Below are 27,020 nucleotides of genomic sequence, written 5' to 3' on the forward strand. Positions count from 1 at the left end.
CCACAGCAGCGGCAGCGGCGGCAGCAGCAGCGCGGAGGCACCTGTGAGCTGTGAGGTGCCAGCTCATGGCAGAGCCTGCCCTTCTTCCCACCGCCCAGATGGGGAGGCTGGCCCCCGTGTCCCTGGCCTCACCGTGTCCCAGGATCCCACGGGCTCACATCGCCAGGCGGCCGGGGCGCTGTGCCCAACGCTGGACTGACCTGGGCTGCAGGTACAGGAATCACAGGAGGAGATGGGGGAGGTTTGGGCTACTGGTGTCTCAGGGCCAAGGCTGAGGAACGAGGGGACCAAGTTGAAGACCTACCATGTGCCGGGGGTGTAGGTCTTTCAGTTCTTACATCACCCTCTGAAGCAAGAATCCCTCTCCCTTCCTACAGATGAGGAAACGGATGCTCTGAGAGGTCTAGGAAATGGCCCAAGTGGTGGGGGTGTCCAGCTTGGTCCATGGGACCCCAAGCCCAGACCCTTCCTGGGACACAACACTGGCCTGGGCTCCTGCTGCTGGCTCCTGCAGGGGACACTGATTTTCGGGTTCTTAGAGATGTGAGTGATGCTCAATATGTGCTGTTTCCCCTTTTTCGAATGTAGAGAGCTTTAGGCACCCCAAGGGTTGTTTGGGGTTCAAGGTTCAGGATCTTAAGCTATGAGATCTCGGCTGGATGAGTGTGGCTGTGTGGTCACCTGGCTGACAGCTGTGTCACTCTTCCTGCTCAGGTACCTCTGACAGCCAGACCAGGATTTTTAAAAGTCATTTCTCCCCATGTGTGATTACAGCATATCACAAAATGAGTATTATAGAAATTCCAACAGTGTAGACAGAAATGTGCCTATTCCCCAGCACTGACTGCTGTTAAAGTTTTGGCATATACCTGGGAGAGCCTTTTGACGTACGTGAACCTATCCCTGTAGAGTTCTACACAAATGAGACCATGCCCACCCTTAATTTCTTAGTTCCTTGTAATCCCCAAGGCCATTAATATTGAATTCACTATAAGAGTACCTGACCCATTGAATGTGCTCAATACTTACTGGATGGATGAACAAATGAATTTTGTTGCATTCCCTTTGTTACTTTAAACAAAACAAGAAAAATAAGACTCTGACTTCCAGAACAGTAGTTTTTCAAACTCCAGAGTTCTGTCAATCTTTTATTTGAATTCGATCTTTATTATGCTTTTGAGTATTGAAAAACTGGTAATGGCATCACACATGTCATGTGTTATATCTCAACTATTTTTTGCCTATCAAAATTATATAGGTTGCGTGATCCGTGAATGCTTTTGGTTGAACTTAAGAGTTTATAATAGTATTATTGTTCTCTATTTTGTTTATTGAAAAGAGATTCCCCTGGCAAAAAAAAAAAAAAAATGTGAACGCCACTTCCCTGAGACAGGCTGGTTCGTCTGCTCCAGGCCAGTCCTCAAAGTCACTAGGTCAGTTCTTCCTATACTCTGAGTTCATTCATCTCCCTGGTCACTCACTCACCTGAGAGTCATTTATTTACTCAACACCATAAGCTCCCAGATGTCAGACCATATCTGTTTTGTTCACTCGTGTATCTCCACAACCCAGTGCATTGTGGGTGCTCATGAAATGCTTGCTCAATGAATGAAATGCTCACTGCCTCTACATGAAGTCCCATGTTGGGCACGGGACATGAGGATGAATAAGATGCTCCCAGCCCTCGGGCTGCCACAGGCTGGTCCAGGAGGAAGACCTAGGACTGGTCCACTGCAATATGATGCACTAAATGCTGATGAGAAAGGTCTGAGCAGGGGTGACTAGAGTTGGTGTTGTCATCAAATAGAACTTCCCACAAAGTGAGTGGGACATAGGCTCTCTATGTAACTATGAATGAACAAATGAATTTTGTTGCATTTCTTTTGTTACTTTAAACAAAACAAGCAAAAATAACACTTTGACTTCCAGAACAGCAGTCTTATTTTTCAATTATCGTTCACATACAATAGAATCAATCAACGTTGCCCTTGGGAGGAGTCTTAATGACTCTGTAGGGCTTCCATCAACCTCACTCCTAAATAGAAATATATTTTCTGTTTACTCATGATTGCTATAAAAATGCAAAAAATAGCAAGTGAAATCCACTTCCCCCGCCACTGCCAACCCACAAGAATAGCAATTGTGAACAGTTCAGTATAAATCCTATGAGATTTTATGCTTCATAAATATGTATTTATATCTGTATGTGGAAAACATATGCTCTAATCCATGTGTAGAACACATATACTTGTAGCATTTTGTATTTAATCTCCATGTGATACTTTTTCATGGTATAGAGATCTACATTGTTCTCTGTAAAGGCTGCATGCTTTTCCATTTTATGACTGAGCCCTGCTTTTGTTAACTAGCCTCCTGGGATGGACTTTTGGTTGTTTCCTTGTCTTTGGGAGTGGGCTGCTATCTGTATAAATTATACTGCACTGTCTTGGACACATGTCTCTGAGCACTTATGATAAATTCCCATTAAGAATCTTTGAGTCCAAAGGCATATGCTTTTACTTTGGAACATATCGCCAAATGGTTTCCCAGGAAGGTTGTATCCAGTCACAGACTCGCCTACTGGGCGCCAGCTTTTGTTTACTTATATTCTTGACATTCTTGCCAGGACAGTTTGGCTCCTGTTAGTCTTTGCCAGTTGCATCTTGTTCTAACTCACCTTTCTTTTCTTCCTGGGGTGGTTGGCCGTCTTTCACATGCTGAGTGTCTGAGAGATCAGGGAGGCGGGGAGGCCCATAGGTAGTCTAGTGCAACCATCACATTCCCTTAACAATTGGTTAAGTGACTTGGCCGACTGCACACAGGGAGTTTGAAATAAGTCACTTTTACAAATTTAACATATTTTACTTATGTGTAGCCATCACAGTTAATGTCAACCTATCTCTGTAGATATCATGTACCTTTAAATCTCCAAATACCCCCCTGTATGGACCTCAAGCCCTGAATGGATCACCCACACACAATTTAACTGTATCAGGGGTATAGGACAGACTGCGTCTCAAAGCCCAGCCTCACCACTTAGCAGCTGTGGGATTCTGGGGCAGTTACCTGACCTCTCTGAGCCTCAGTTTCCTTTTCTGCAAGATGGTTGCAAATGACAGTTCCTACCTCCTAGAGGGAAAAATGAAACGAGTGCTTGCAAAGATAGCGCAGTGCAGGTATGGGGAGTGCGCACTGCGCGCCAGGCATTACCGCCCAAGGGGAAGATTTGGGAGCTGACACCAACAGCACAGGTTTGTTGCCGGGTGATCACGTGAACTCAGGCCTCCTGAGGCCTCGGGATGGTAGAAAGGTCTGCATTTGAGCCCCAAGTCACTTTCACTTACCGCGCCTCTCTGAACCTGTTCCTTTATTTGCAAAAAAAGTTTTGTTTTTTTTTTACTTTACATTGTTTTTTATTTTTCCATTACAGTTGACATACAATATTATGTTAGTTTAGGATACAACATAATGATTAGATATTTATATAACTTATGAAGTGATCACCCTGATACATCTAGTGCCCATCTGACACCATACTACATAGTTATTACAATATTATTGACTATACTGGAGGCCTGGTGCATGAAATTTGTGCACGCAGGGGGTGGGAGTGTCCCTCAGCCTGGATTGTGAGAGGGCACAGGCCAGGCTGAGGGACCCCCCTGGTCATTAGCTTCAGGTGTACAACCCAGTCATTCTAATCATAGTCACGGTCAAGTCCTCTGGGATCTCCACTGCAGAACTGCCACCTGGGTGCTGCCCTGCCGGAAAAGCCTTTGCAGGCAAATTCTCTCAGGAGGAACCGGCCCTTTCGCCTGCACGCCCCAAAGGGCAGGTCTCTTCTGACAGGGCTTCCTGTTTCCTTTCTGGCCGCCCTGCTGAGCCAAAGGAGAAGGCTCTAATTACACAGAGGGTTAGGCTGCCCCCTTCAGGCCCTGGGCTTCTCCACCTCTCCAGCTGCCACCCCCACCCCACCCGCTCCGTTCCCAGGTATTGCTGGACACCACCCAGCTTGGCCGGCTGATGCCCACAGCATGTGAGAATTTCATTTCCTTGCTATTTGCCAACCCCGGGTGTTAGCAATCTGATGTTTGCCAATCTGATGGGCAAAAACATTTCACTGTTTTAATTTGCATTTCCACAATGACTTGTGGAGTTCAACATCTTTCCATATTGAGCATTTTTGTATTTTATCTTCAGTGACTGTTGATTCATATCTGCTGTTTCCCTTTCTATTGGATTTTGGGGGAGTATTTTTTTTTCCTTACTAATTTCTAGGAGCTCTTTATATAGACTAGATAGTAACACTATTTGTTGGGAATATTTTCTCTCAGCTGATCACTGGTCTTATTAATCTGTCTATGATGTGTTTGCTATACAGACGTGTTAAATTTTGATGGAATCAAACCCCAGGCATTTTTCAGTGATAGCTTTTGGCTTTTATTTTGCTTGGGGGGATGATTCCCTTCACCCCTCATTTCTCCTGGGCTTCATTCTCATCAAACCCCAATGCAGGCTCCTATCCATCAAGGGAAATTCTTTTGTACTTGCCACCATCATGACCTGCTCCCCTTCCTGTAGGGGAGCTTTGCAATCTCCCTTCCTCTCTGATGTTCCTTAAAAGCTGGGTTCCAACATCGCCTCCTCCAGGGAGCCTGCTCTGCTCAACCCCATCCCACCCTGGTCACTGCTCTGTCTGTTGGGCTGTTGCCCTCATAATTGCTTGGGACACAGTGTTGCTTTTAAGTATCTGATAGGGCACTTACTATGGGGCAAATGTTTTGCATGCATTGCATCCTCACAACCTTGTATATACAATTATCGTCACCAGCACTCCCATTCTGTAGGGTGGGGAGGGAAGGCTAAGATACTTTCCCAGGCTCACACATCCAGAAGACAGACGCAGACCCGCACAGTCTGACGCCAGGGCCTGGGCCCTTGGCCACTGTGCCAAATGTCTTGTATTGCTGCCCTAATTTAGGGTCTTAAGCAATCCAAATGTATTCCCTCAGAGTTCTGCAGGCCCGAAGGTCAGCATGGGCCTCCCCGGGCTAAAAGCGAGGTGTTAGCGGGATTGTGGTTCTTTCTGGAGAACCTGGGGAGAGCCCGCTGTGCCGCTTCCAGAGGCCCCCTTCCAGCCTCAAAGCCAGCAGTGGCGAGGTGAGCCCTCCTCACGCTGCCTTCTCTCTGGTCTCCACTCTTCTGCCTCCCTCTCCCCCATTTAAGGGCCCTTGTGATTTCACTGGGCCCACCAGCTAGTCCAGGATGACCTCCCCATCTCAAGATCAGTTGATCAGCAACCATAATCCCTCCTGCAACCTTAACCCACCTCCCCTCATGTAACATAACAGCCACAAATTCCAGGGATTAGTACCTGAGCATCTTTTTTGGGGGGACTCGGGGTGAGGGGTTGGGGCAGGGCAGATTCTGCCTACCACAGCCGCGTTTCCATGCTGTTTCTCCAAACCGTCAACTGCCTCTACTCCGGCCTCATCCTGCCTCACCCCCTCAGAAGCTGCGGGTTAGATGGGTGACTCAGAATCACCCAGAAGGCTTGTTTAAACCCCGCCTGCTGTGCCCACTCCCAGTTTCTCATTCAGTAGTTCTCGGGCAAGGACTGAGAATTTGCAGAATGGGTCCACAGATCCAGGTTTTCCAGCAACCGAATCAAGCACCCAGTATTGAATGGAAATTAGTTAAAATGAAATAAAGTGAAAAACTCAGCTCCTCAGTCATACTGACCACATTCCAAGTGCTCAGCAGCCACAGGGACTAGTGGCAGCTGTCCAGGCCAACACCATATGTACATCTGACTAAGTGACTCAGCCAGAAGCCCGTTTGGAGGGGCCACCACCACTCAGCTTCAGCCAGTTGTCACTTAGGGACAAGGGCCCAGGATTATCATCTCTTTTGATTTTGTTGTGGTGGAGAGCATTGGAATTAGCGGGTTTTAAAATGTGAGACTTCCTCGTGTCCAAATGATGGCAAGCTATTTGAAATGTGTTAAACTTCAGTGGGGTGGCCTCTCTGCTACTCCACACAGGGATTGGCTGGTCCTGATCTTCCGGTCGGGTACATTCGTCATCTCAGAGGTCATGGGCAGAACCTTAATCTCCTTCAGTCATCTCAGAAATGCAGGGTGCCCCTCCCAGAAGTGCCAGGTGAGAATTTCGATGCAATCCATCCATTCCCTCCCCACTCCTGAGAACTCCTCTGCAGGTCTCTGAACCAAGCCATGTACCGAAGCTCCCCACAGTGCCTCCCAGCCTGGCTGCCCAATGCGGTTGGCTGGGCAGCTCCAAGCAATGCCGGTGCCCAGCTCCCATTTCCGGTGCTTTTGCTGCCCTTGGTCTGGGGCATTGCCTGGGCCCTGGGAGTTTGAAAAGCAGCTGGGTGGTGCAGGTGCACACTCAGGGTTGAGACTCACTGGCCTGTGGGCCTGGTCTCCACACCTGGAATGCAGCTCCTCGGCTCAGCAGGGCTCACTCATCTCTGGCTCTCGCCCACCTGGCCCAGCTGCAGGGAGCACCCACGCCCGTGTCTTCCTCCGTCTCCTGGCCCAGCCCCAGGTCTGAGTCAGGAAGCTAGCTTGTACACAGCATATGTCAAAGTGTGTTTACTGTTGTGGTCCAGAACACAAATAGTCACACTCAAAAGTTCTGTGACCCAGAGTCCAGCTCTAGTGCAATTATGTGGAAGAAATGCGGTGAGCGTCGCTGAACAATTCAGGAATGAGCACGCCCCCTGAATGAGCCAGTCCGTCTGGTGGTGTCTTATGGAGATTTTAGAAACTCAGTTAAGATGATACTGAAAAGTGTAAACACAGAGTTTGCCTTTCATATCTCATTTGTGCCCAGCCCCATGGGATAGCTTCACAGGTGGCAGGGTTGCTGTGTACTGACGCTCAGATTGTGCGCGGCACAGGCTGTTACATCCAAAGGGGCACCATCGCCCATCAAAATTGAAACAAAAAAAGTGGGCTGTTTGTGAAGCTCAGAACAGATTTTGTGGATGTGCTGAGGCCCATTCTCTGACTAAATGGGGGTCTCGTGGCCACACTGCAAAATGTGGGCTTGGAACAATGATGCCTTTAGAACTGTCGGGGTTTTATTTCCTTTCTGGTCTTTCCTGCGCCCCCACCTGATCTCCTCAGAAAATTCACCCAAGGTGGCGATTGCCCTCCTCTCACTGCTTGGCTCTGAGAGCGGTGACACAGTTGATCACTTTTGTTTTGGTTTACTCACTCTTTTTATTGCTGTGTCACAAAAGCACGCAGATGCTGGTAACTTCCAAGCAAATGACAAAGCCACCAAGGAAGCCGAGCTGTGCACCAGCAGGGGGCAACCACACTCGCAGGAGGCGTGCTGATAAGCAGTTTCCCCAAAAGCATAAATAGAGCGGAACAGCCAACTACATAATGAACGGGGAACCGGTCTCCAGTTCAGCTTCTGCTGGTGGCGATGGTCAAGCTGCTGCCGCGGACAGGCTGTGTGCCCGGCCTCCTCCTCTGGGCTCTTGGCAGGCTCGAGATTTCTTTGCTTGACCACATCGGCGTCTGTTTGGGGACGGAAGTGTTTATAATTTGGAGTCGAGCCCAGTCTGTGGGCAGGACACTGGGGAAGAGGCACATGGGTGCATGGGTGAGGTGCTGGCGGGACAGGCCACCTGCAAAATGAAACGGGGCCTTTGTTCAAAAATTATCACGCATTTCGACATGGTGATAGCAGAGCACTAACCACGCCGGAGGCCTCCTGGGCAGGACTGCGCAGCCCCACATCCATGCCACTGGCCTTGGTACTAACCCACCTCCAGAAGTTGGGGGGACATCTATGGATGGGGTCTCCAGCTGTGGGAAAAACACAGCCTCAGGGACCCAGGACACAGAACCCCACAAGACAAAGACCAGGTAGGCAGCAGGAGCAAAATTAGCTCCCTGTCCTCGGCCACAAACAAAAACAACCAAATAGCTCCAATGGAACAATCCTTTTTGGAAGACGATTTGGCAAAAACCCTTTGGCTCAGCAATCCCGCTTCTGGCACTCGCTCTTCCACGGTCACCTCTGCACAGAGGGCCATGGCAGTAAACACGGGGATGCTTGTCGCAGGGTCACTTGTGATACAAATGAAAACACGCAAGCGCCGGTCACAGGGGGTGGGTGAGAACACCGCCGCACACCGGAGGAGGGTGCTTCGGCAACATGCCCTGGGTGGGGGACCCCCAGGGCCCAGTGGTAACACTTCTTTCTATTGCTGTGTGTGGCACCCACTCTGGCCGAAGCCTGGGTCCCCCTGTGTGACTGCTCACTCCTTGAGGAGACTGACTGTAAGCCGGGTCTGGAGCAAGCTGTCTGTACCTCAGGATCCCCACCAAAGTCCCAGGTGCTTCCGTCTGCGGAATAATTCCCGTGGCTGGAGGAATGCGCAAAACGGTGCTTTTGTTTTTAACTAACAGCTCTATTGATAAGAAAATGATGCCCCAGACAATTGACCCATATCAAGTGTACAGTCCAACGGTTTTTTGGATACTCACAGAGTTGCGCAACCATCATCACAATCAATCTTAGAACATGTTCGTCACCCCCAAGAAATGCCATCCCCAGGAGCAGGCACTCACACAATGGCTCTTAATCCAAACCGGCCTGGACCTGTTTCTGTGACGAGGCTGGGGTGGGGTCATGCCTGCTACACAGAGCGGGGTGAGTGGGAAGGAGGCTGGGAAGGCAGCCACCGTGGTCACCGCCCCTGTGCTCCACCCCCCGGGCTCGGGCTCCTGGTGACGTCCCTTTCCCACCCCTTGCCCAACAACGCTGACGACCTCCTGCATGTGCCTGGCTTTCAGAGACGCTTTCCCTCTCTCACCAAGCCTCATTTTTTAAAAATATATTTTTATTGATTTCAGAGAGGAAGGGAGAGGGAGAGAGAGATAGAAACATCAGTGATAAGAGAGAATCATCCATCAGCTGCCTCCTGCATGTCCCCTACTAGGGATCGAGCCAGCAACCCAGGCATGTGCCCTGATGGAATGGAACCATGACCTCCTGGTTCATGAGTCATTACTCAACCACTGAGCCACGCCCGCTGGGCCCTAGTCTCATTTTAAGACCATCTCGAGTGCAGCAATCATGGGCCAGATCGGCCGTAGAAGGGATGTGTGGCTGGGACTGGGGAAGCCCAGCCTTAGTAGAGGGGACAAATTATGCAAAGACATGGAGGTCTGAGAGAGACTGGGAACTTGCAAACTTGCAACTGGAAAATCAGTTCCTGTGGGGAAATGGCCAACGCTGAGGCCCATGTGTGTCCGCCAACCTCACACTTCTGGCAGTTCTTTCCTTACTTACAGTTTCTGTGACGAGGCTGGGATGGGTCAGGTTGAGGCTGGCATAGATTCTTTGTGGATTTTCTCTTTACCTCCCTTAGAACGAATTCTTAATCTGGAAGTGATATTGATATGTTTGTCCTTTTTGTTAGCACTTACCCAATATTTGGTCCATCTTGTTTTTGTTTTGTTTTTTACTTTTAATTTTTGCTCCTTTGCATTCTGTGAACTGGCACTTTGGTCTGCTCAGATCTGGCTGGAGAGCAGGGGACGAGGGGGTCACATGTTAGAGACAGGAAAACCAGGGCTGTGGGAGTCAGACACACAGATAAGGGGGTGCGGGTGGGAGGGGATAACTGCCATTTTGGGTAGAAATTCAGGTGCTGCACTGTCATTTCCTCTCGTGTCCTGGTGTTTAACTCCCTCTCATCAATGTTCACTCTACCCTGTGCGGGTCCAGGATTGCTTGCCTTGCCCAGGAAGGGGGGACGAAGCGGTGCTGCCTGGCCTTTCTCCACCCTCTGGGCATCATCTGTGTCCATGCAATTCTCAGGGACGATGGGTAATGTGGACAGTTTGCGATCCTGGCCGTGTGTCTGTCCCCGCTGGGAAGTTTGCTCAGGAAGCTCGCCCAGCTCCCAGGAGCTGCAGGCAGGTTTCTGGAGAACCTCCAAGCCCTGGACAGACCCCATCGTGAGCGGGGCTCTGCCTGACTTGTCTCCTCCCTCTCGCCTGCTGCAGCTCTGGCCCCTCGTCAGGCCCAGTGAGTCAGCTCCCGCAGAAGAACCCGCTGCAAGCATGCCCTGCCGAGCGCTCCCACTGCCGGGTGTCCTCGGCGGAGAGCTTGTCCCTGGATGGCTTTTGGATGGAGGTGGAGCGGATCCAGCAGAGGGATGAGCTGAGAGAAGAGGATGGCTGCGGGGGCGAAGGCCGGCCCCCAGAGGGTGAGGAGTGCTGGCAGGGGCTGCTGGGCAGAGGGAGGCCCCTGTGTCAGGGGAGACATGTGCAAGCTCCAGGCACAGACCATAAGTGCCAGGGCTTTATCTCTCTCGGGCTGTTGCAGTAGCTTTGTCCCTGGTCTCCCTGCTCCCCCCTCGCTCCCTTGTCATCCTAAATGAAATGACGCCCCTCCTTAGATTAGGTCACTCAGCACACGAGTACAATTGCCCCTTTCTTGCCAGGCACTGTTTTAGGCACCAGGGATACAACCGTGAGCACAAAACAGTCTCCCTGTGGAGCTAACGTTTGAGTGGAATCCTAAATCCTTTGCTCACCATCCCACAGGTGTCCCCACCTCTGTCAGCGTGTCTGTTATCCACACTGCACAATCGGCCGCTGCAAACTGAGCCATGTAAAGCAACTCTCATCATCATTCTCACAGCGTCACGGTTCTAGGGGTCGGCAGGGCTCCGCTAGGCGGTCCTCACTCCGGGGATCCCGCGGAACTACAATCAGAGGGTGGCCAGGGCTGGAGTTGTCTCAAAGGATTTCTCACTTCTGAGTCTGGTGGTGGCTGTGACGTCAGCGGGGCCTCATCTAGGACTGTAATGCCTACTGTTTGCTTCTGTGTGGGCCTGGGCTTCCTTACAGCTAAGCAACTGGGTCCCAAGAGCGGAAGGAGAGAGAGAGACAGAGAGAGACAGTGAGAGAGAAGAGGCAGAAGCCGGCTCGCCGTTCATGACCCGGCTTTGGAAGGCAGGCAGAGGCACTTCTGCTACACCCCGTTTTCCTGCGCCCAGCCCATATCCCAGGGGAGGGAATTAGACCCACCTCTTAATGGGGTGTGTGTCAAAGAATTTGGGGACATGCAAAACCTACACATCACAGGTTACAAGGCTTTACAAAGTCAGCCCCAGGCCCCTCTGCCTCATGCCCACCCACCGCCTTCCTATGTCTCCACTTCTGCCTCCACTCAGGCATCCTTGCTTCCGTGACCAGGAAAGCACACTCGAGCCTCTGAGCCTTCATCCTCACTGTTCCCTCTGCCTGCGGCGCCCTTCCCTCAGGGATCTACCTGGTTTGTTCTCTCGAATCAGGACTGGGCTCAAATGTCACCTCCTTGGAAATCTTGACTTCCTTAAGTAAAGCAGGAACCTTATTTATCGCCTGACTTGGCACAGTGTGTTTATTTGTGCTTTGTCTGTGTCCCCCAGTAGAATGTAAGCTCCAAGAGGTCTGGGCCATTGCCCATCACTGCTATACCCTCAGTGGGTATAGGGTATGAATGAGGGAATGATAGGGCATGGGCACAGAAACCTGGATTTGGCCTATGAGTCAGCTGTGCTAGCCTATGGTGTACAGCATGTGTGGTCATGGGGGAGACTCAGATCTCCTGGGAACCTTCAGGAAACACTGGTGTTTGGAAGAGATCCTGTGGTGAGAGGAGAGAAGCGGGTCCTGGCATCACAGTGGGATCGGTGCCTTCACCAGCTGGCACAGGTCAGGGGAGGACCCACAACGTTGTGGCCGCCCTGGCAGCGTTTGTTTGGTTCCCAAGTGCATGGGGGATGCGGTGGGGAAATGTCTGTGCATGGCACAGCTCAGGCTGCCTGCCATGAAAGCACTTCTGATATTTTGAACCACCAGCACTTGGTTGACTAATTGGTCAAACTGGGCACCCCAGCAAGCAACTCGCACATGGGTACAGCTTCCTCTCCAAGTTCTCGTCCGTTTTCCCCATAAAAAGACGGAACTCACCAGTGTTTCCCAAGTGTGATCTGAAGACTCCATTGTATTAGAATCATCTGGGCGGGAAGGCAGGAAGGCGGAAGTTCAAATTCAGGTTCCCAGGTCCTGAGCCTGAATTCCTAGGGCAGAATCTCTGGAGGTGGGACCCAGGGACCTGCAGTCTCAACACCACCCCACAGTTTGGAAGAATGGTTTTGTTGTAAGACCATGACCGTTTCCTTACAAAGCACAGTTGAGGGGATTATTCCAACACAGATAAGGTCTTGAATAGAGTGAGACTTTCCAAGGGGACAGCAGCTGCTTGCCCGTGCTCTCCACGCTGGGCTCATGTGACCCTGTGGTGATCTCTGTCAGATTTGGGAGGAGGGGGTGAGTTGTTGGCTACATTCCAGAATCAGAACATGCAGGTGCCCCTCCTCAGCCTGCTGTGTCCAAGAGAATATGATTGTATAGGTTTAAATCCAGATACTGGTTAATGCCATCCATGCCCCCCAAATTCTCTGATAGTTTGTTAGGTCTTCTCCACACCACATTGAAGAGTGTGGTTGGTGTTAGTGGGTCTCGTGGTCAGATGTGTGGGTGTTTCTTGCACTCAGGTTGAGTGTGTGTTTCTGCATGTGACTCGGTGAGTGCGTGTGGCGGAGAGTGTAGCTGTGTGTGTTTATCTGGATGGTCTCCCTCTATTGGCAGAAGGAGAAACTGAATCCCAGTGGCTGCAGGACACAGGCCTGTCGGACCTCCTTGGTGGCCTGGGCTTGGACAGTCATCACCGGGGGCTCCTGTCCACCCTCACACAGACCCAGGTGGCCGCTGTGCGCCGCCGGCTGGACATCTACGCCCGCTCAGCACGACGACGCCCCAAGGCACCTGTTAGAGATGTCAGGGACATCTTTGGGGGCTTCAAGGCAGGGGTAAGTCAGCAGCACAGGCGTGACTGCAGGCCCTGTCTGCTGGGCCCATTCACACCCTCAGTGAAGCTGGTCCTGCTGCAAGGCTGTGCTGGCGGTGCCTGCAGGCCACTGTGTCCCCAGGTTGCAGGCAGGGCTGTCCGCTGTGTGTGCATTTCCTGTTGCCACCATGTGTGCTTGCCTGGGCCTGAAAGCTTAGGTTCTCTCTATATATAACTATTGTCAGGACAATTACAATATGTTTTTATCAGTTGTATATCCTGCCGACACTTGTAACCTGAGAGGTTATGGGCATTTTATTCTTTCTTTTGTACTTGCTGGAGTGGCATGACACGTGCTTAATGCAACAGGCATTGAAGGCAGAGAGCCCCATCCCCCACCCCCCATCCCGACACTCCTCTCAGCAGCCTGGGATCTGGGGCAAGATCTCTGCGCTTCAGCTGCTCCATCTGTGAAGACGGGGTCATGAATGGCTTCTATTTCCCAGGGTTGGGAAATAGAATTAATTGGAAATTGTCTGTAATTTGTTTAGGAAATGCCTTCAGAGAATGGGGATTCAGGTATGAAATGGACCCCGCTCAGTTCCGGGAGCCCTAAGTCTCCTCCAGGTAAGTGGCCTTCATTTTCCTGGGCCCTGGGAGTCCTCCAGGCTGCACAGGGCTGCTCTGTGAGGTAAGGAAGGTGCACACCTCCGAGCGTTTTTCTCCTCTTGCTGGTTCTGTGCCTTCCCTGCTCCAGGGCAGTAGGAAAAAACACCAAGGGACGAGGTTGGCTCTTGAGTGGGTTTTCCCATCAGACCCATGGACCTTAGCCTGGAAAATTACTTCCTGGGGCAATGGGCCTTAGCAGGAAACTACTTCCTGGGGCAATGGGCCTTAGCAGGAAATTACTTCCTGGGGCAATGGATCTGATCCCTAACGGTATTGATTTGGTCTTGGGGTTTTGATCCTGGGAAATCACTTCTTGGGGCAAAGGGCTTGAATCCTCAGCTTAAGAACTTGCTCCTGGGGTCACGAGCTCAGCCCCCTGGTATTATGCAGTCGCTACTGAGCAGGGCCGAAGCCTGAGAAATTGCTCCCTGGGCTCTGGGCAGGAGGCAGGGAGGCAGCAGGTGCTGACTGCCTCTCTGTCCTGTTTCCCCGCAGCAGCAGAGCCTGAGGGGCCGCAGGCACAGGCTGGGATGGAGCACGCCTTCCACATGGACTCCGCCTACTCGGAACAGGCCGCACTGCTCCTGCAGAGGGGCAGGCAGCCCCCGGGGGGCACCTGTGCCTGGAGCAAGGGGTCCCTGCCGGTGAGGATGCTGCCCATGGGGCTGGGCCAGGCCCCGCTGACCGTTCCTCTCTACTCCTTAGGGAAAGTGCAGTAGCCTCTACTGCAGTGTGAAGGTGCTTTCATTCACACAAATAGGATTTTTCTATTTACTTTGAAATAATTTTAGAGTCACAAGAAGTTGCAAAAATAGTTTCTTATGTAACCATGGTGTGTCCAAGTTTTTAAAGACTGACTTTCTATTTCTAAAGCATCATAGGTAATTTATGTTCAACTATCATATCTTCTATCCTTGATGATTTGATTTTCCCATTAAACTATGAATGATAATAATGAATAATGCCGAAGATACCACATATAGACCTTTTACCATAGACCGGGCATATACCAAGTACTATACATACATGATTTAATTTCATCTGTTATGTTCCTATTATGTTAATGGTAATTGTGGAAATACTTAAAAATAGTGATAGCTATAATAATTGAGGACTTACTTTGCCAGGCATTGTGTTTTATCACTTTATCAAATTTAATCTCCCCCCAAAACCCTGTGAAGTGGATACTGTTATTAGCCCCCCTTTACAGGTAAGAAAATTGACACACAGAAAGGTAAAATTATTTACTCAAACTCACAGGTAAAGTCAGGATTTGAACCCAGGAAGTTTGGCTCTATGCACCGTAGAGCAAGCACGGGCTGTCTGATAGCCATAACATTACAACCTACAACCACAGCACGCTTTCTTTCGCTTAGCATTCGAATGGGCACTGGGGCATAATCTGGTCAAGTCCTCCAGGCAAATACGAAGCACATTTGCCCCTCCGTCTTGCTGTTTTTCGACTTTACACCTATGGCAGTGGGCAAGAAGCCGGGAAGGCGCGGGCGGGTGAGGGTGTGGGGGTGGGGGGGATATCCCTGTAGATCCCCACTCTTGCCTCTAGATGGCGCGGTCGAGCATCATTTATTTTTCAATCAATAATGAGGAATAGGAGCATTGGGTTGGGGTATGGCAGAGCAAGGATAGGGATAGGTGGGGCGAGGAAGAGCAACAACGGATCAGAATAGAAGCAAAATAAGAGGCCCATGGGGGTGATCCCTCTCCTCCCGCCCTCAGGTTGGAATACAGGCAGTAAAGAGAGCTTCCCATTACTGTTATGTGCTTGGCACCCCGTATACCCCTTAGCCCATTTTACCCGCAAAAACTATGAGGTAAGCGCTGTTGTATGATTACAAATGGGGAATTAGAGGTTCACAATGTGAGGTGGAGGTCAGGTGGAGGTGGGACTTGAACCTGGGATGAAGCCCTGAGCCCCTGCGCTCATCCACTCTGCTCTTTCTCCCCCTAACCGCCTGGGGGTGGGATGGGATGGGGCAAGGCCTCAGCACACTTACCGGACATCTGGCTTGCTTGTCTCTGCTTCCCTCCCTAGAAGTTTTGGATCCCCAAGGGCAGACTTGGCCTGACGAGGATTGGAGACCTGTCCTCGCAGGACCTGAAGAAGATCGCCGCCCTGGCCCTCATCGAGCTGACTGCGCTCTGCGACGTCCTGGGCTTGGACCTGAAGAGGAGCAAGGCGGGGAAGCAGAAGGCAGCAGGTCAGCAGTCCAGCGCTTCAAAGCCCTGTGACTGACGTCCTGGCTTTCTCATTGAGCGAGTTGCGTGGGGAATCTTGCACCAGAATATGCTTAGCTGCTTTATTTCCTTCAGTTCTAGGTACTCGTTCTGCATCTGAAAACAGTTCCTGCTCACTGTAGGAAATTTGAGTAAAATCCAAAAAGGAAAAATATAATTCAGATGTAAGCACTGTTTGCTTTTAGAGTATCATCTTCCACCCCCACCCCATGTATATACACCCTTTTTTCACTTTATAGTATAGAATTATGGACATTTCTGAGTTTTCGTCTCATTCAGCTATTGCCACAATAGTGCTATATAACAGGCAACCTCAAAACTCATGACTTAAATCAATAATTGTTACTCTTGCTCAGATGTTGGTGGGTGTCCCCAGATTGGGCTCGTTGATGCACATTCAACTTTGAATGCATCTTCGATTGTTTTAGAATATACTGGTGAAGTTCTGGGTATATATTACCCTTCAGTAGTGTATGAGACTGTTCATCTCACTGCATCATTGTCAATATGACGCATTGCAATTTTTTGTTTGTTTCTTGATAAAGACAAGAGGATAATGGATGGGTAGGCCAGGAGAAGGGGTTTAGTAGAGAAAGGGGTAGGCAAGTGAATGAGAAGGAATAACATTACCGAGTAGACTTGGAAAGATGAGTTTATCTGAGAAGCCTGCAAGGCAGGATGGTTGAGAAGACCTGGGAAGTACATTTCACTGGAACTTGGTCCATCTCTGCTGAGCAAAATCCTCTACCCCAGACCATTGTTACACTTGGCACCCAGTGCTCCCCGGGCAGCAGCACCTTTTCTTTCAACTCCTCTTACCCAGCCGAGACGTTCTGCTCTGTGATGCATCTAACGTTCTCATCATTGCTGAGGCCTTGTGCTCGGCTTGAGAGCAGGGTGAGCTCAGCCACCCTCCAGAGCTCAGGCCTCGCACAGGGAAAGGAGTCTGATTCTAGTCGCCGCGGAGATGTTGCAGGCTGGAGCCCAGCTGTCATTAAACACCCCTTCTCTCTTTGGATTTCCCGCAGAAACTCGCCTTTTTGGGGTGCCCCTCGAAGCCCTGCTGGAAGCTGACCGCAAAGCCCTCCCCAGCACCCAGGTGCCACTGGTACTTCAAGCTGTAAGTTGTCCCCAGATTGGGCTCAGTTAGCCTGCCAGAGGTTGGCCCTCGACACCCTGATGGCTGGCATGGGAGATACGATGTGGGCTTCAGCATCAGGAGACCTGGGTTCCGATTCTGGCTCTGACACATGCTAGCTGACACTTGGGCCGATTTTTGGGCCTCTCTGAGCCTGCCTTCCAGTGTTTGTGAAGTGGGGTTAGAATAGCAGTATTCTCTTTTTAGAGATTGAATGAGAAAAATGCATATTTAGGGAAAAAAGCTCACAGAACAATGCTTGGCTCGTGGAAGTAGCCAAGAAAGCCATTCTTTGCCTCTCTTTGCCTTGTTTTTTGGGGAGACAAACACATCAGTTTGAATCCCACTTTTCAGTGGTTGCTGTTTTAAATGGTGGTTTCTTTTTCTCACAGCTGCTATCCTGTTTGGAAAAGAGGGGGCTGGAAATGGAAGGCATTCTCAGAGTGCCTGGATCGCAGGCCAGAGTCAAGGTAATGGCTTGGCTTCCTCCACCTCGCTGAAGTTGCATCTCCCAGCATCCTCACGTGTGCCTTAATCCTGAAGAGAATCCAGTTCACGGCCTGTTGGTCTCTGTTTGGGTCTGGAATTCAAGAGGATTTGAAAGGCTAGAGGTGGCACAATATAGCATAGGCTTGAGACTGTCGACATTTGGTGAGTGACCTACACACATTAGGCCATTTAATCCTCACAAAACTCCTATGAGAAGAGTGCTATTATTGTCCCCATTTTGCAGATGAGGAAACTGAGGCCCAGAGAAGTGGTGGAGCAACTTTTCCTGGAGCCTTGAGCCACCTTCTCATTAGTGCCCCTCTTTTCTTCAGGGGCTGGAACAAAAGCTGGAGAGAGATTTCTACACTGGCCTGTTTAGCTGGGACGAGGTTCACCACAATGATGCATCCGATTTGCTCAAAAGGTTTATCCGGGAGCTGCCGGCACCTCTGCTCACCGCTGAGTACCTGCCGGCCTTCGCCGTGGTGCCCAGTGAGTGTCCCAGCCCTTTGCATTTGGGAGAAGAGCTTTTGATGGCCTGGGAGGGAAGGTGGTGGGAAGATGGCACTACCTGATCCCTGCCTGATGGGAGAGGAAGGGCATGTGTGTGTGTGCATGTGTATTGTGTGTATGTGCATGTATGTGTATGTTGTCTGTGAATGTGCGTGAGTGTGCGTGTACAGTGTGACAAGGCGAACCAATTGCATTTCTGACCCTGGGATATACCTCTCAGGCTGCATGTCTGGGCATGTGTATGTGCATGTGTATGTGTGTGTGCACATGCACATGTGTGTGTTATTTTTTATTCACACGGTATCGCGAGCCTCAAGACCAGCACTGGTTGGGGCTCTGTCTGAGCTAACACTAGCCCAGGAAACAGTTCTAGGCCTTATAAAGAAGGGTTTCCTGTCCTGGCTGGTGTGGCTCAGTTGGTTGAGTGTTGATTCATAAACCAAGAGGTCACTGGTTCGATTCCCAGTCAGGGTACATGCCCAGGTTGTGGGCTTGATCCCCAGTAGGGAGTTGTGGGAGGTAGCCAATCGATGTTTTTCTCTCATTATTGTTCCTATCTCTATCTCTCCCTCTCCCTTTCTTTCTCTCTCAAATCAATGTTTAAAAAAAACATTTTTTTTTAAAAGAAGGGTTTTTTGGAATCTCCCCTCCCCCAAGAAGGGGGCTTCAGACAGAGGCAGAGTCTCTGGCCTCACTGAGAGACTGAGACCAAGTCTGCCCTCTTCCCTCAGACATCCCTGACCTGAGGCAGCGCCTGCAGGCCCTCCACCTGCTCATCCTGATTCTCCCGGAACCCAACAGGAACGCCCTGAAGGTGAAAGCTACCTCCAGCTGCCTCCACTCTGTCATCTCAGCCCACAGCCATAGTAATGGCTCCAAGTGTGTCCGTTCATTCATTCATTCATTCAACAACTCTGCCAGGAGCTGGGGTGCAGTGATGACCAACAGTGATGGCCTCATCTTTCCTGAGACCTTTTCCCTAAAGAAAGGAGATGAGTCCTGAGAAGACATGGTGCTCACTGGAGTGTGCACTGCCCAACATCATTGTTGGTCTCAGGGAGAAGGCTCTCTGCCCAGATAAGATGGGTGGACACTGAGTCAGTGAAGTAAGGTTAGGATCATCCCTTCCTACAGGACTTCTCAGAGCCTTGATATGCCAAGGCTTTGCGAATCTCTGGGTGGGACTAAAGTGTGTAGCAGTTCCTGAGTCAGGTGTCCAGGGATCTCTTTTGTTATGGAAAGCGTTGCATTGCATGGTGTTCCATGGAGCACTAGTTTGGGAAATACTCACTTGGGGAACTCCCACTGTGTATTATGGGAGCGGGTATTCAGGACTGGGGGCTGGGGCTGGGGTGCAGCCCAGGCTTAGGTCCCAGCACCCTCCTGTCTGTCCTTGGGTCAAATCCAAGACATACCGCTAGGGTATGGCTGTGAGGAGACCCCAGGTCTACTGGAACCCTTGTCTGATGTGGACACAGGAGGCCCTAAAGGAGTATTTATAACCAGATAGACCTAGGCTCAAGTGACCATCACGCCTTGCGCCTCAGCTTTGTTGAAGAGACAGCCTCTTTGAATTTGTTTCCTTTTCAGTAAACGTAGGCTAATAATACCATCTGTGTGATTGTTTGTGGAACACAAGAGCTAATACAGAAGGAATCACAGAGTAGATGATATGGTACTTAGCAAGTGTTTAATACATTTCCTCCCTCCTCCTATCCTCCCTCCCCCCTCCCTTCCTTCCTTCCATCCACCCTCATCCACCATCCATCCATCCATCCATCCATCTTTCCATCCTTCTATCCTCCCTCCTTCTGTTCATCCTTAATGTCTATGTGGTCTTGGGCACATTCTCCAAGCCACAGTTTTCCTTCTCTGTATAATGGGTACAAATGGTAGAACCTTCTTTAGAGAGTTGTGGGAATTAAATGAGATGATAAATGCATGTACGGTGCTAGCTAAGGAACCAGGAACACAAAGAACACCTAATAAATGGCAGCTATTACCACCATCTCCCTTCCTTCCCATTGTCTCTGCTTCCCTGTTCTTTCCCTTGCCTTTTGGGCAGATTCAGACACCCCAGAACCAGATGAAGGAACTGTGTTGGGCTTGCCAGGAAAATACCCACTCCCCAGAGTGGTGGCTCTTTTCTGCCTGGAAGTTGAAGTTTGACCCGGATGTCTCATTAACCTCTGAGGGAGCAGGGAAGGGGGAAAGTTTAGGCCATGTTTTGCCAGAAACAGACAGAGAGGTCACAGAGTGTGCTGATGGCAAAGCTGAAACTAAAACCCCTATTCCAGCCCGTGGCTCCTTGCAAGGCCCCCAAGTAGCACAGCAGGATGTTCTGGGGAAGGTAGGGCACAGGAGGGGTGTGCTAAGATTTGAAGAAAGTTCTGTGCCCTTCTCCAGGCACTCCTGGAATTCCTCAGGAAGGTGGTGGCCCAGGAGCAGAGCAACAAGATGACACTGTGGAATGTTTCCACAGTAATGGCCCCTAATCTCTTCCTTCACCGAGGGCAGCCCCCCAAACTCCTCAAGGGCAGGGAGAAGCAGCTGGCAGAGGGGGCTGCTGAGGTGGTACAGATGATGGTGCACTACCAGGATCTGCTCTGGATGGTGAGTGCTGTGGGCTAACTGTGAGGGGAGGGGACACACTGTCCATCTGGGTAGTAGGCACAGGCCCTTTTTCTCCTCTGGGTACAGCTGCCCCATTGTCCCTGCCATCCATGACTGTGGGTACTGTCCTTTCAGATCCTAGTTGTGTCTCTTCTGGGACCTTTGTTGGCTCCTATGTATGACCTATGTCTTCTTTTTCCCCTGCCTTACTGTCCAAAAGGTGTCCACACTCCCACACCTCCCAGCCAATCTATGGCCATCTGGTCTACCCCAGGTTAAGGGTGTTCCCTGAGCTCCCACAAATATTCCTTCACTTCAAAGCTTTAATGATGTTGAAAAAGCCACCCTCACCCCTGTTCCGCCACAGGCTTATGGACACAGGGCCTGCCTAAGACAGAGGCCTGAGCCAGATAACCAAGACACCCCCTTTCCCTATGAGCCTTGCCCTGTATAACAATCCAAAGCAAGGACAAGGGGCAGGGGTAAGGAAAGAGGTCCCTCTGTGGTGTGGACATGCAAGACCTGCTGACAGTTGGGGGATGGAACAGAAACTCCAAGTCCCCTGCAGCACTTGAGACTCCCATGGATGCAAGATAGCACTGCCCAGCACTGCTGCTCAGGCCACTTCCCTTAGAAATGTGTAGCCTCTTCCTTCCATCTCTCCTTCCATTTAGTCACCCACCCAGCCATCCACCCATTCCCTCACTCACCAATCCAGCCAGCCAGCCATCCACCAACTCACTCACCCACCCACCAACCCATGCATCCATCCATGTGCCATTTAGCCATGCATCCATGCATCCATGCATGCATCCATCCATGCATCCATGCATCCATCCATCCATCCATCTATTTATCCATCCATTCATCCATCCACCCACTCACTCATCCACCAACCAATCCATGCATTCATCCATCCACCTACCCACCAATCGATCTATCCATGATCCTTTCTTCCTTCCCTCCCTCCCTTCCTTTCTTCCTTCCTTCTTCCTATTCTTCCCTCCACCCATAAAGTTATTAAGATAATTTTCAATTCCAGAAACCAGAAAGCAAAGCTCTCTGACTCTTCTCAGTTTCTCCCTCATCACACCCAGGTGCCCTTTGTGTTCTAAACACACCAAATGCCAGCCGGTTCTCCTCACTCATCCTGCACTTCACACCTCTGAGTTTTTACTTGTGCAGTTCACTCTGCTGAAATCCCCTTACTTTTTTAGAAAGGATGGAAACGGGTAACCTCTGCTTATTCTTTTTCTTTTTTTTGTTTTTCTTTTTATTGAATTTATTGGGGTGATACTTGTTAACAATATTATACTTCAGGTGTACAATTCCACAACACAATCTGTACACTGTATTGTATGTTCACCACCCCAAATCAAGTCTCCTTCCATCATCATTTATCCCCCCCCATACACTTCTCCAATTCCCCCTACCTGCCCCCCATAGCAATTAACACACTGTTGTCCATGTTCATGATGGAAAACCCCTGCCTCTCCCCCATATAGGCCTGTACCTACAGCCCATAGTTCCTGCCTTCTCTGTGCCCCTTCAGCTCTGAGGTCATGTGGCTACTAAAACACGTCTATATATATAAAAGGCTAATATGCAAAGTGTCTCCTCGGGAGTTTGACCAGATCAGTTCAATCACTCGCTATGATGTGTGCTGACCACCAGGGGGCGGCGTGGAACATGGCGGGTGACCAAAGGCAGCAGCGGGGCACTGAGGGAGTGAGGGAAGGAGGAGGCGGGGAGGTGGAGAATCTGATCAGCCCTGATTGCTGGCCAGGCTAGGGACCCTACCCATGCACGAATTTCATGCACTGGACCTCTAGTTTGATTATAACACTTTTTATTGAAGGGAGTTTTAAAAAGTCAAGAAACGCCTACATGCCTTCTTGCTGTAAAAGTTTTAGGCAACGTAGATGTAGGTACACAAAATGGGAGAATTCCCCTTCCTTCTTCCTCCATGTGTATCATCCTGTTCAGGCATCATAGAGCCAGTAAGCAGAGGGGCCCAGAATGGAACCAGACCTGTCAGACCCCAGAGCACATGCTCCTCATTCTCAGGGTCATGGAGACAGGATTCTCCTGACGCCCTCTGCCGGCTTCTGATTCCAGAGGAGTATGGGTCCCTGTGGGAATTTGCCAACGCAGGGCTGGCTGGGGGTTCTCCGAGCATTAGCCCAGTCCAGGTGTGCTTGGGGACATCCCTGCCTGAGTGTGCCCATGAGCAGCCATGCCACAACAGGTGTGGGAGCCTCCAGCCAAAGCCAAGGGTGGGCTCTCCGAGTACCTACTCCATGGCCCTCTTAGGGGCCAAATGGCCCCTCTCTTCCCGCCAAACTAGTGCTTCAGTTCCAAGTTCAACAAATATGTATTGGCAACTCCGTGTGCGGTGCTGGGACAAGGAAGATGCCACAGGGACTGGGGGGCTCTGCCTCTCGCCGGCAGCCCCGTGTTCCCGCTAAGACGCGATTCTCTCCGGCCAGGTCTCCTCTTTCTTGGTCGCCCAGGTGCGAAACCTGAACGACAGCAGTAGCAGGCGCCCCCAGCTCTGCGACGCGGCCCTCAAAACCTGGCTGCGAAGGACACACGCAGACAGGGACAAGGCGGGGGATGGCCCCGAGGCGGTGAGTGCCCGCTCACACCCCAACCCCAGATGCGGGGAGAAAGAGGCGGTGGGAAGGGCACCTAGCGCTCCCGCAACCTCCGGATATTCGCTGCCATTGCGCTTCTGGTTGCAGCCACCAGGGGTCGCGCCGGCCCCACCGCAGCGAGCGAGAAGCAGGTGTCTTAGAAACCAGGGAGATGACAGCGCTGAGGAGAGGGAAATGGCGTGGTGCAGGGACTAATAGAAGCTGTCTTCCTTGCCCCATTTTTAGGCAGCCCTTTGTGTGCCTGGCGGAGGGTTGGGAAAGTGGGAGTCGCTTTGCGGGGTGTGGGGTGATTTGGACCAGGAAGGGAAGGGCTTTCCAAGAATATTGAGTGCTCCTGGGAGGAAACCTGAACAGGTCCCTTATTAGAGTCCCAAACAGAGAAATTGACCTGTGTCGCGTTGTACATGATGTGCATGGGGGATGAGTATTTATATAAACCAATGTGCGTGTGTTCGTAGGTGCATTTCATGCCCTCCTGTTGTGTGTATCAGTATGAATGCATCTACACGCATGTTTCTGTGCCTGTGTTTGTGTATGCACACTGTAGGGGCGTCATGTATGTGGACAAGGTATGATCGGTGAGTAAGCGGCTGGTGTATATGTGTAGGTGAGCATCTTTTATTTTTAGTGTGGGTATTTGTGTAAGTGCACGTGTGTGCATATTTATGTGCACACATTTGAACTCCAGGTATGCATGTGTGTGCCCATGCCTATGGAGCTTTCTCTCTCTGCAGACTCCCACAGTGGCAAAGATCCAGGTGGCCTGGCTTATCAAAGATACCCTGGAGGTGCCCCTGACCCCCAGCACCAAAGTGGCTCATGTCCTCAGGCAGTTCACAGGGCGCCTCAGCCCTGGTTTACAGGGTCAAGAGGGCAATGAGGACAAGGACAGCCTCCTCCCACGGTAAGGGGCACCTCCCCAAGACAGGAGCCTCTCTCCGACAGGGAGCAGGGAGCAATTCTGAGGAGGGGTCCCCGCTCAGAGCCGAAGGCCAGCAGGGGAGTTGCACAGGCTGTTGACCTTTCCCTTTCCGGGGTGGTCAGAACTGGGTTCTCCAACCTTCTCAGAGAGCCTCTTGGCTTCAAATAAAGTGATAATAGCATTCATTTATTCCGTTTAACAGGTATTTCATGAATGCCTGCTATAGACCCTGTGGAATGCTAGAATCACAGTGAAAAGCGCAGTCAGGGGCCCTGGACTTACAAGTTCATAGCCCTGTGGAAGAGATAGACATGTGTCAAATAGCCACAAAGTCAAAATCAGGCAGTTCACAGGGCAGGTGACAAGCTGTATTCAGTTTTATAGGAAATACAGGGAACAATGTGAATGTAAGACAAGGCACTCGGTATAGTCTGGGGAATGAGGTAAGACTTCTAGACACAGAAAATTGCATGTGCAAAGGTCCTGAGGCAGCATGGCCAAAGAGCATATCAGAGGGGCTGATATGCAATTGTCATTCCAGGATGCAAGGAACAGCTTGAGCTCAGGTGCCTCCATAATGGACCGAGCAGTGTCAGTCATTAGCAAGTGTCTAGTCCAGTTCCTCCTTGTACAGATGGGAAAACTAAGGCCCAGAGACGGGAAGAGGCTTGCCCAGAGCCACAGGCAAATTGGGAACAGACTGTGGAATTAAATTCATATGGTAATTACATGATACTTACATGATAACTATAATTATTATACATAATCACACAATATTCACAACTCATTTTAACTCAGAATTTGCCCCTCATAGCAGGCTCCTGTCCCCACATGTCACTCCTCATCCCGCCACTCTCATAGCTTCCTTTCTGATACCCAGCAGGTAGGGGCCTTGTGGTAGGGGACCCATGACCAGCCCTCCCCGAGTGCCATCACCTGCCTCTTCCATGTCTCTGGAGCTGGGCTCCTTCATGGCTCCAGCTTTCTCAGGAAGGCTCTTATGCCTCATCTCCCAGCTGGAACCAAATATTAGTGAGGACGGCCCCTCCCAGGCCTGGGGTCTGGAAGCAGTTGCTGGTCCTGAGCCTCGAGCAGAAGAGGTCGGTGAGTCTCTCCTCTCTGTCTTGCAGCAGCAGGTTGAGGAAGTCAGCCGACATCGTCCTCTGCGAAGTTGGAGGGAATCTCAGTAAGTTCCCAGTGGGGTGTGGGTCTGAGCCCAGGCCCTTGCAGCTCTCCAACCATCAGGGCTCACTGGGCCCCTCTTGGGTTGAGCCTTTCCCTCAGGCCTCTGTCTTCCAGGAAACCAGGTAGAACCCTGCTGTGAGGTTAAAGGTCAGCTTGTGGCCACGCCTTAGGATTCCATCTTGGAGTTTGGAGTATGGCCTGGAGTGACCTCTGGCTTGGAGAGGGCAGGAGTTTTTGCCCAATGCCATGCTTTTCAGCACCACTGCTCTGGGCCTGTGGCCATGGATGCCTTAAGGCAGTGGTTCTCAACCTTCCTAATGCCGCAACCTTTTAATACAGTTCCTCAGGTTGTGGTGACCCCCAACCATAAAATTATTTTCGTTGCTACTTCATAACTGTAATTTTGCTACTGTTATGAATCCTAATGTAAATGTATTTTCATTGTTACAAATTGAACATTATTAAAGCATAGTGATTAATCACAAAAACAATATGTAATTATCTATGTGTTCTCCGATGGTCTGAGGCGACCCCTGTGAAAGAAGGGTCATTCAACCCCCAAAGGGATCGCGACCCACAGGTTGAGAACCGCTGCCTTAAGGAATTCTGCAAACACATATCCAGCTCTGAGGGGGCCCTGGCTCAGTGGGAACCAAGAAGGACAGCTGTCCTCAGCCGCTTCTTTAGAGCAGCGACTCTCAAACTTTAAGGGTGTGTCAGAATCACCGCAGGGCTGATAAGACTCAGGTGGCTGGGCCCTGAGAATCTGCATTGTAACAAGTTCCCAGGAGCTACTGATGCTGCGTTGAGAGCCACGAGGCTTTGGGAGTAGTCAAGCATTGAGGGGGTGCTCTCTAGGAAGAGCCTTGCAAAGGCGGGAAGGAGGAGAAGGGGTGAAGTCTAGCCTTGGCCACAAGGGGGCTCTGGAGCGCCAACTGCATCACGTAGAGGTAGGGAGGGTGGTCGTCCTACCTCTGTGTCAGTCATTGGCCACAATCCCGCCCCACCCCCAGGCATCTGATGTCAGCGGAGGGCAATTCTGAGCCAGGGGTAGCTGGGAGCCACAGCAGCCAAGGTTCACACAGGTGCGAGGGCGGAGCCGGGCCGGGGAGGAGCTTCGGGTGGGGCAGCAGCACCTTCCACCAACACCACCCCAACCTCCTTGTCCCTGCGTCCCACAGGTGAGCATCGCCTGGACCCAGACGCCTACCTCTTAGATCTGTATCGCGCCAACCCCTGTGGCGAGTGGGTCATCAAACAGAGCCCCACCTAAGCCGGGACGGGACGGAGCAGCCCTGGATGCCACAGCCCGCCCTGTGCGGTGTGGCCAGCGCGGGAGCAGAGCTGCTGAGGGGAGGTCTAGCTGCTCCTCCAGGCGTCTTCCCTGCAGCGCCCCTCAGTCCTGGAAGCGCTCTGGCTGGCCGGCTCCAGAGCCCTGGAGGGGATGCTTTCAAGTAGCCCTCTAGCGAATGGGGGGCAGCCCCTTGCACTCTCTGAGCCCCCTGGAAGGTTGAAGGGGGTTGGGCCTCAGGCAGTGCGGGGCTGACACTGTGGCCAAGAACAGCCCCTGGAGAACCGGAAAGAGAAAAACTGCCCTTCACAGCTCTCAGTGTAGCTTTGCACAAGCTTGTGGTTTTATAATATTTAAATTCTGTTGGAACATTAAAGGCACAAGTTAAATGTCA

General features: G+C 51.0%; 1 protein-coding gene across 1 annotated transcript; it reads left to right on the forward strand.

Annotated features, from left to right (window-relative positions):
• On the forward strand, positions 1-27,020 carry ARHGAP40 (Rho GTPase activating protein 40). Its single transcript, XM_006755220.2, has 15 exons — positions 1-211; positions 10,058-10,260; positions 12,695-12,915; positions 13,445-13,520; positions 14,058-14,206; positions 15,616-15,781; positions 16,847-16,938; positions 17,349-17,426; positions 17,778-17,937; positions 18,690-18,772; positions 20,365-20,571; positions 23,061-23,201; positions 23,963-24,132; positions 25,281-25,336; positions 26,517-27,020. Exons 1-15 carry the CDS (start codon positions 66-68, stop codon positions 26,606-26,608), a joined length of 2,040 nt encoding a protein of 679 aa, XP_006755283.1. The 5' UTR covers positions 1-65; the 3' UTR covers positions 26,609-27,020.

This window comes from Myotis davidii, unplaced genomic scaffold (assembly GCF_000327345.1).
Source record: "Myotis davidii unplaced genomic scaffold, ASM32734v1 scaffold1113, whole genome shotgun sequence".
NCBI lineage: Eukaryota > Metazoa > Chordata > Mammalia > Chiroptera > Vespertilionidae > Myotis > Myotis davidii.

Coding starts and splice junctions, on each gene's coding strand:
- ARHGAP40 (XM_006755220.2), top strand. CDS start 66: ATGGCAGAGCCTGCCCTTCTTCCCACCGCCCAGATGGGGAGGCTGGCC. Junction 17,427..17,777: donor GATCGCAGGCCAGAGTCAAG/GTAATGGCTTGG, acceptor TCTTTTCTTCAG/GGGCTGGAACAAAAGCTGGA. Junction 17,938..18,689: donor GGCCTTCGCCGTGGTGCCCA/GTGAGTGTCCCA, acceptor CTCTTCCCTCAG/ACATCCCTGACCTGAGGCAG.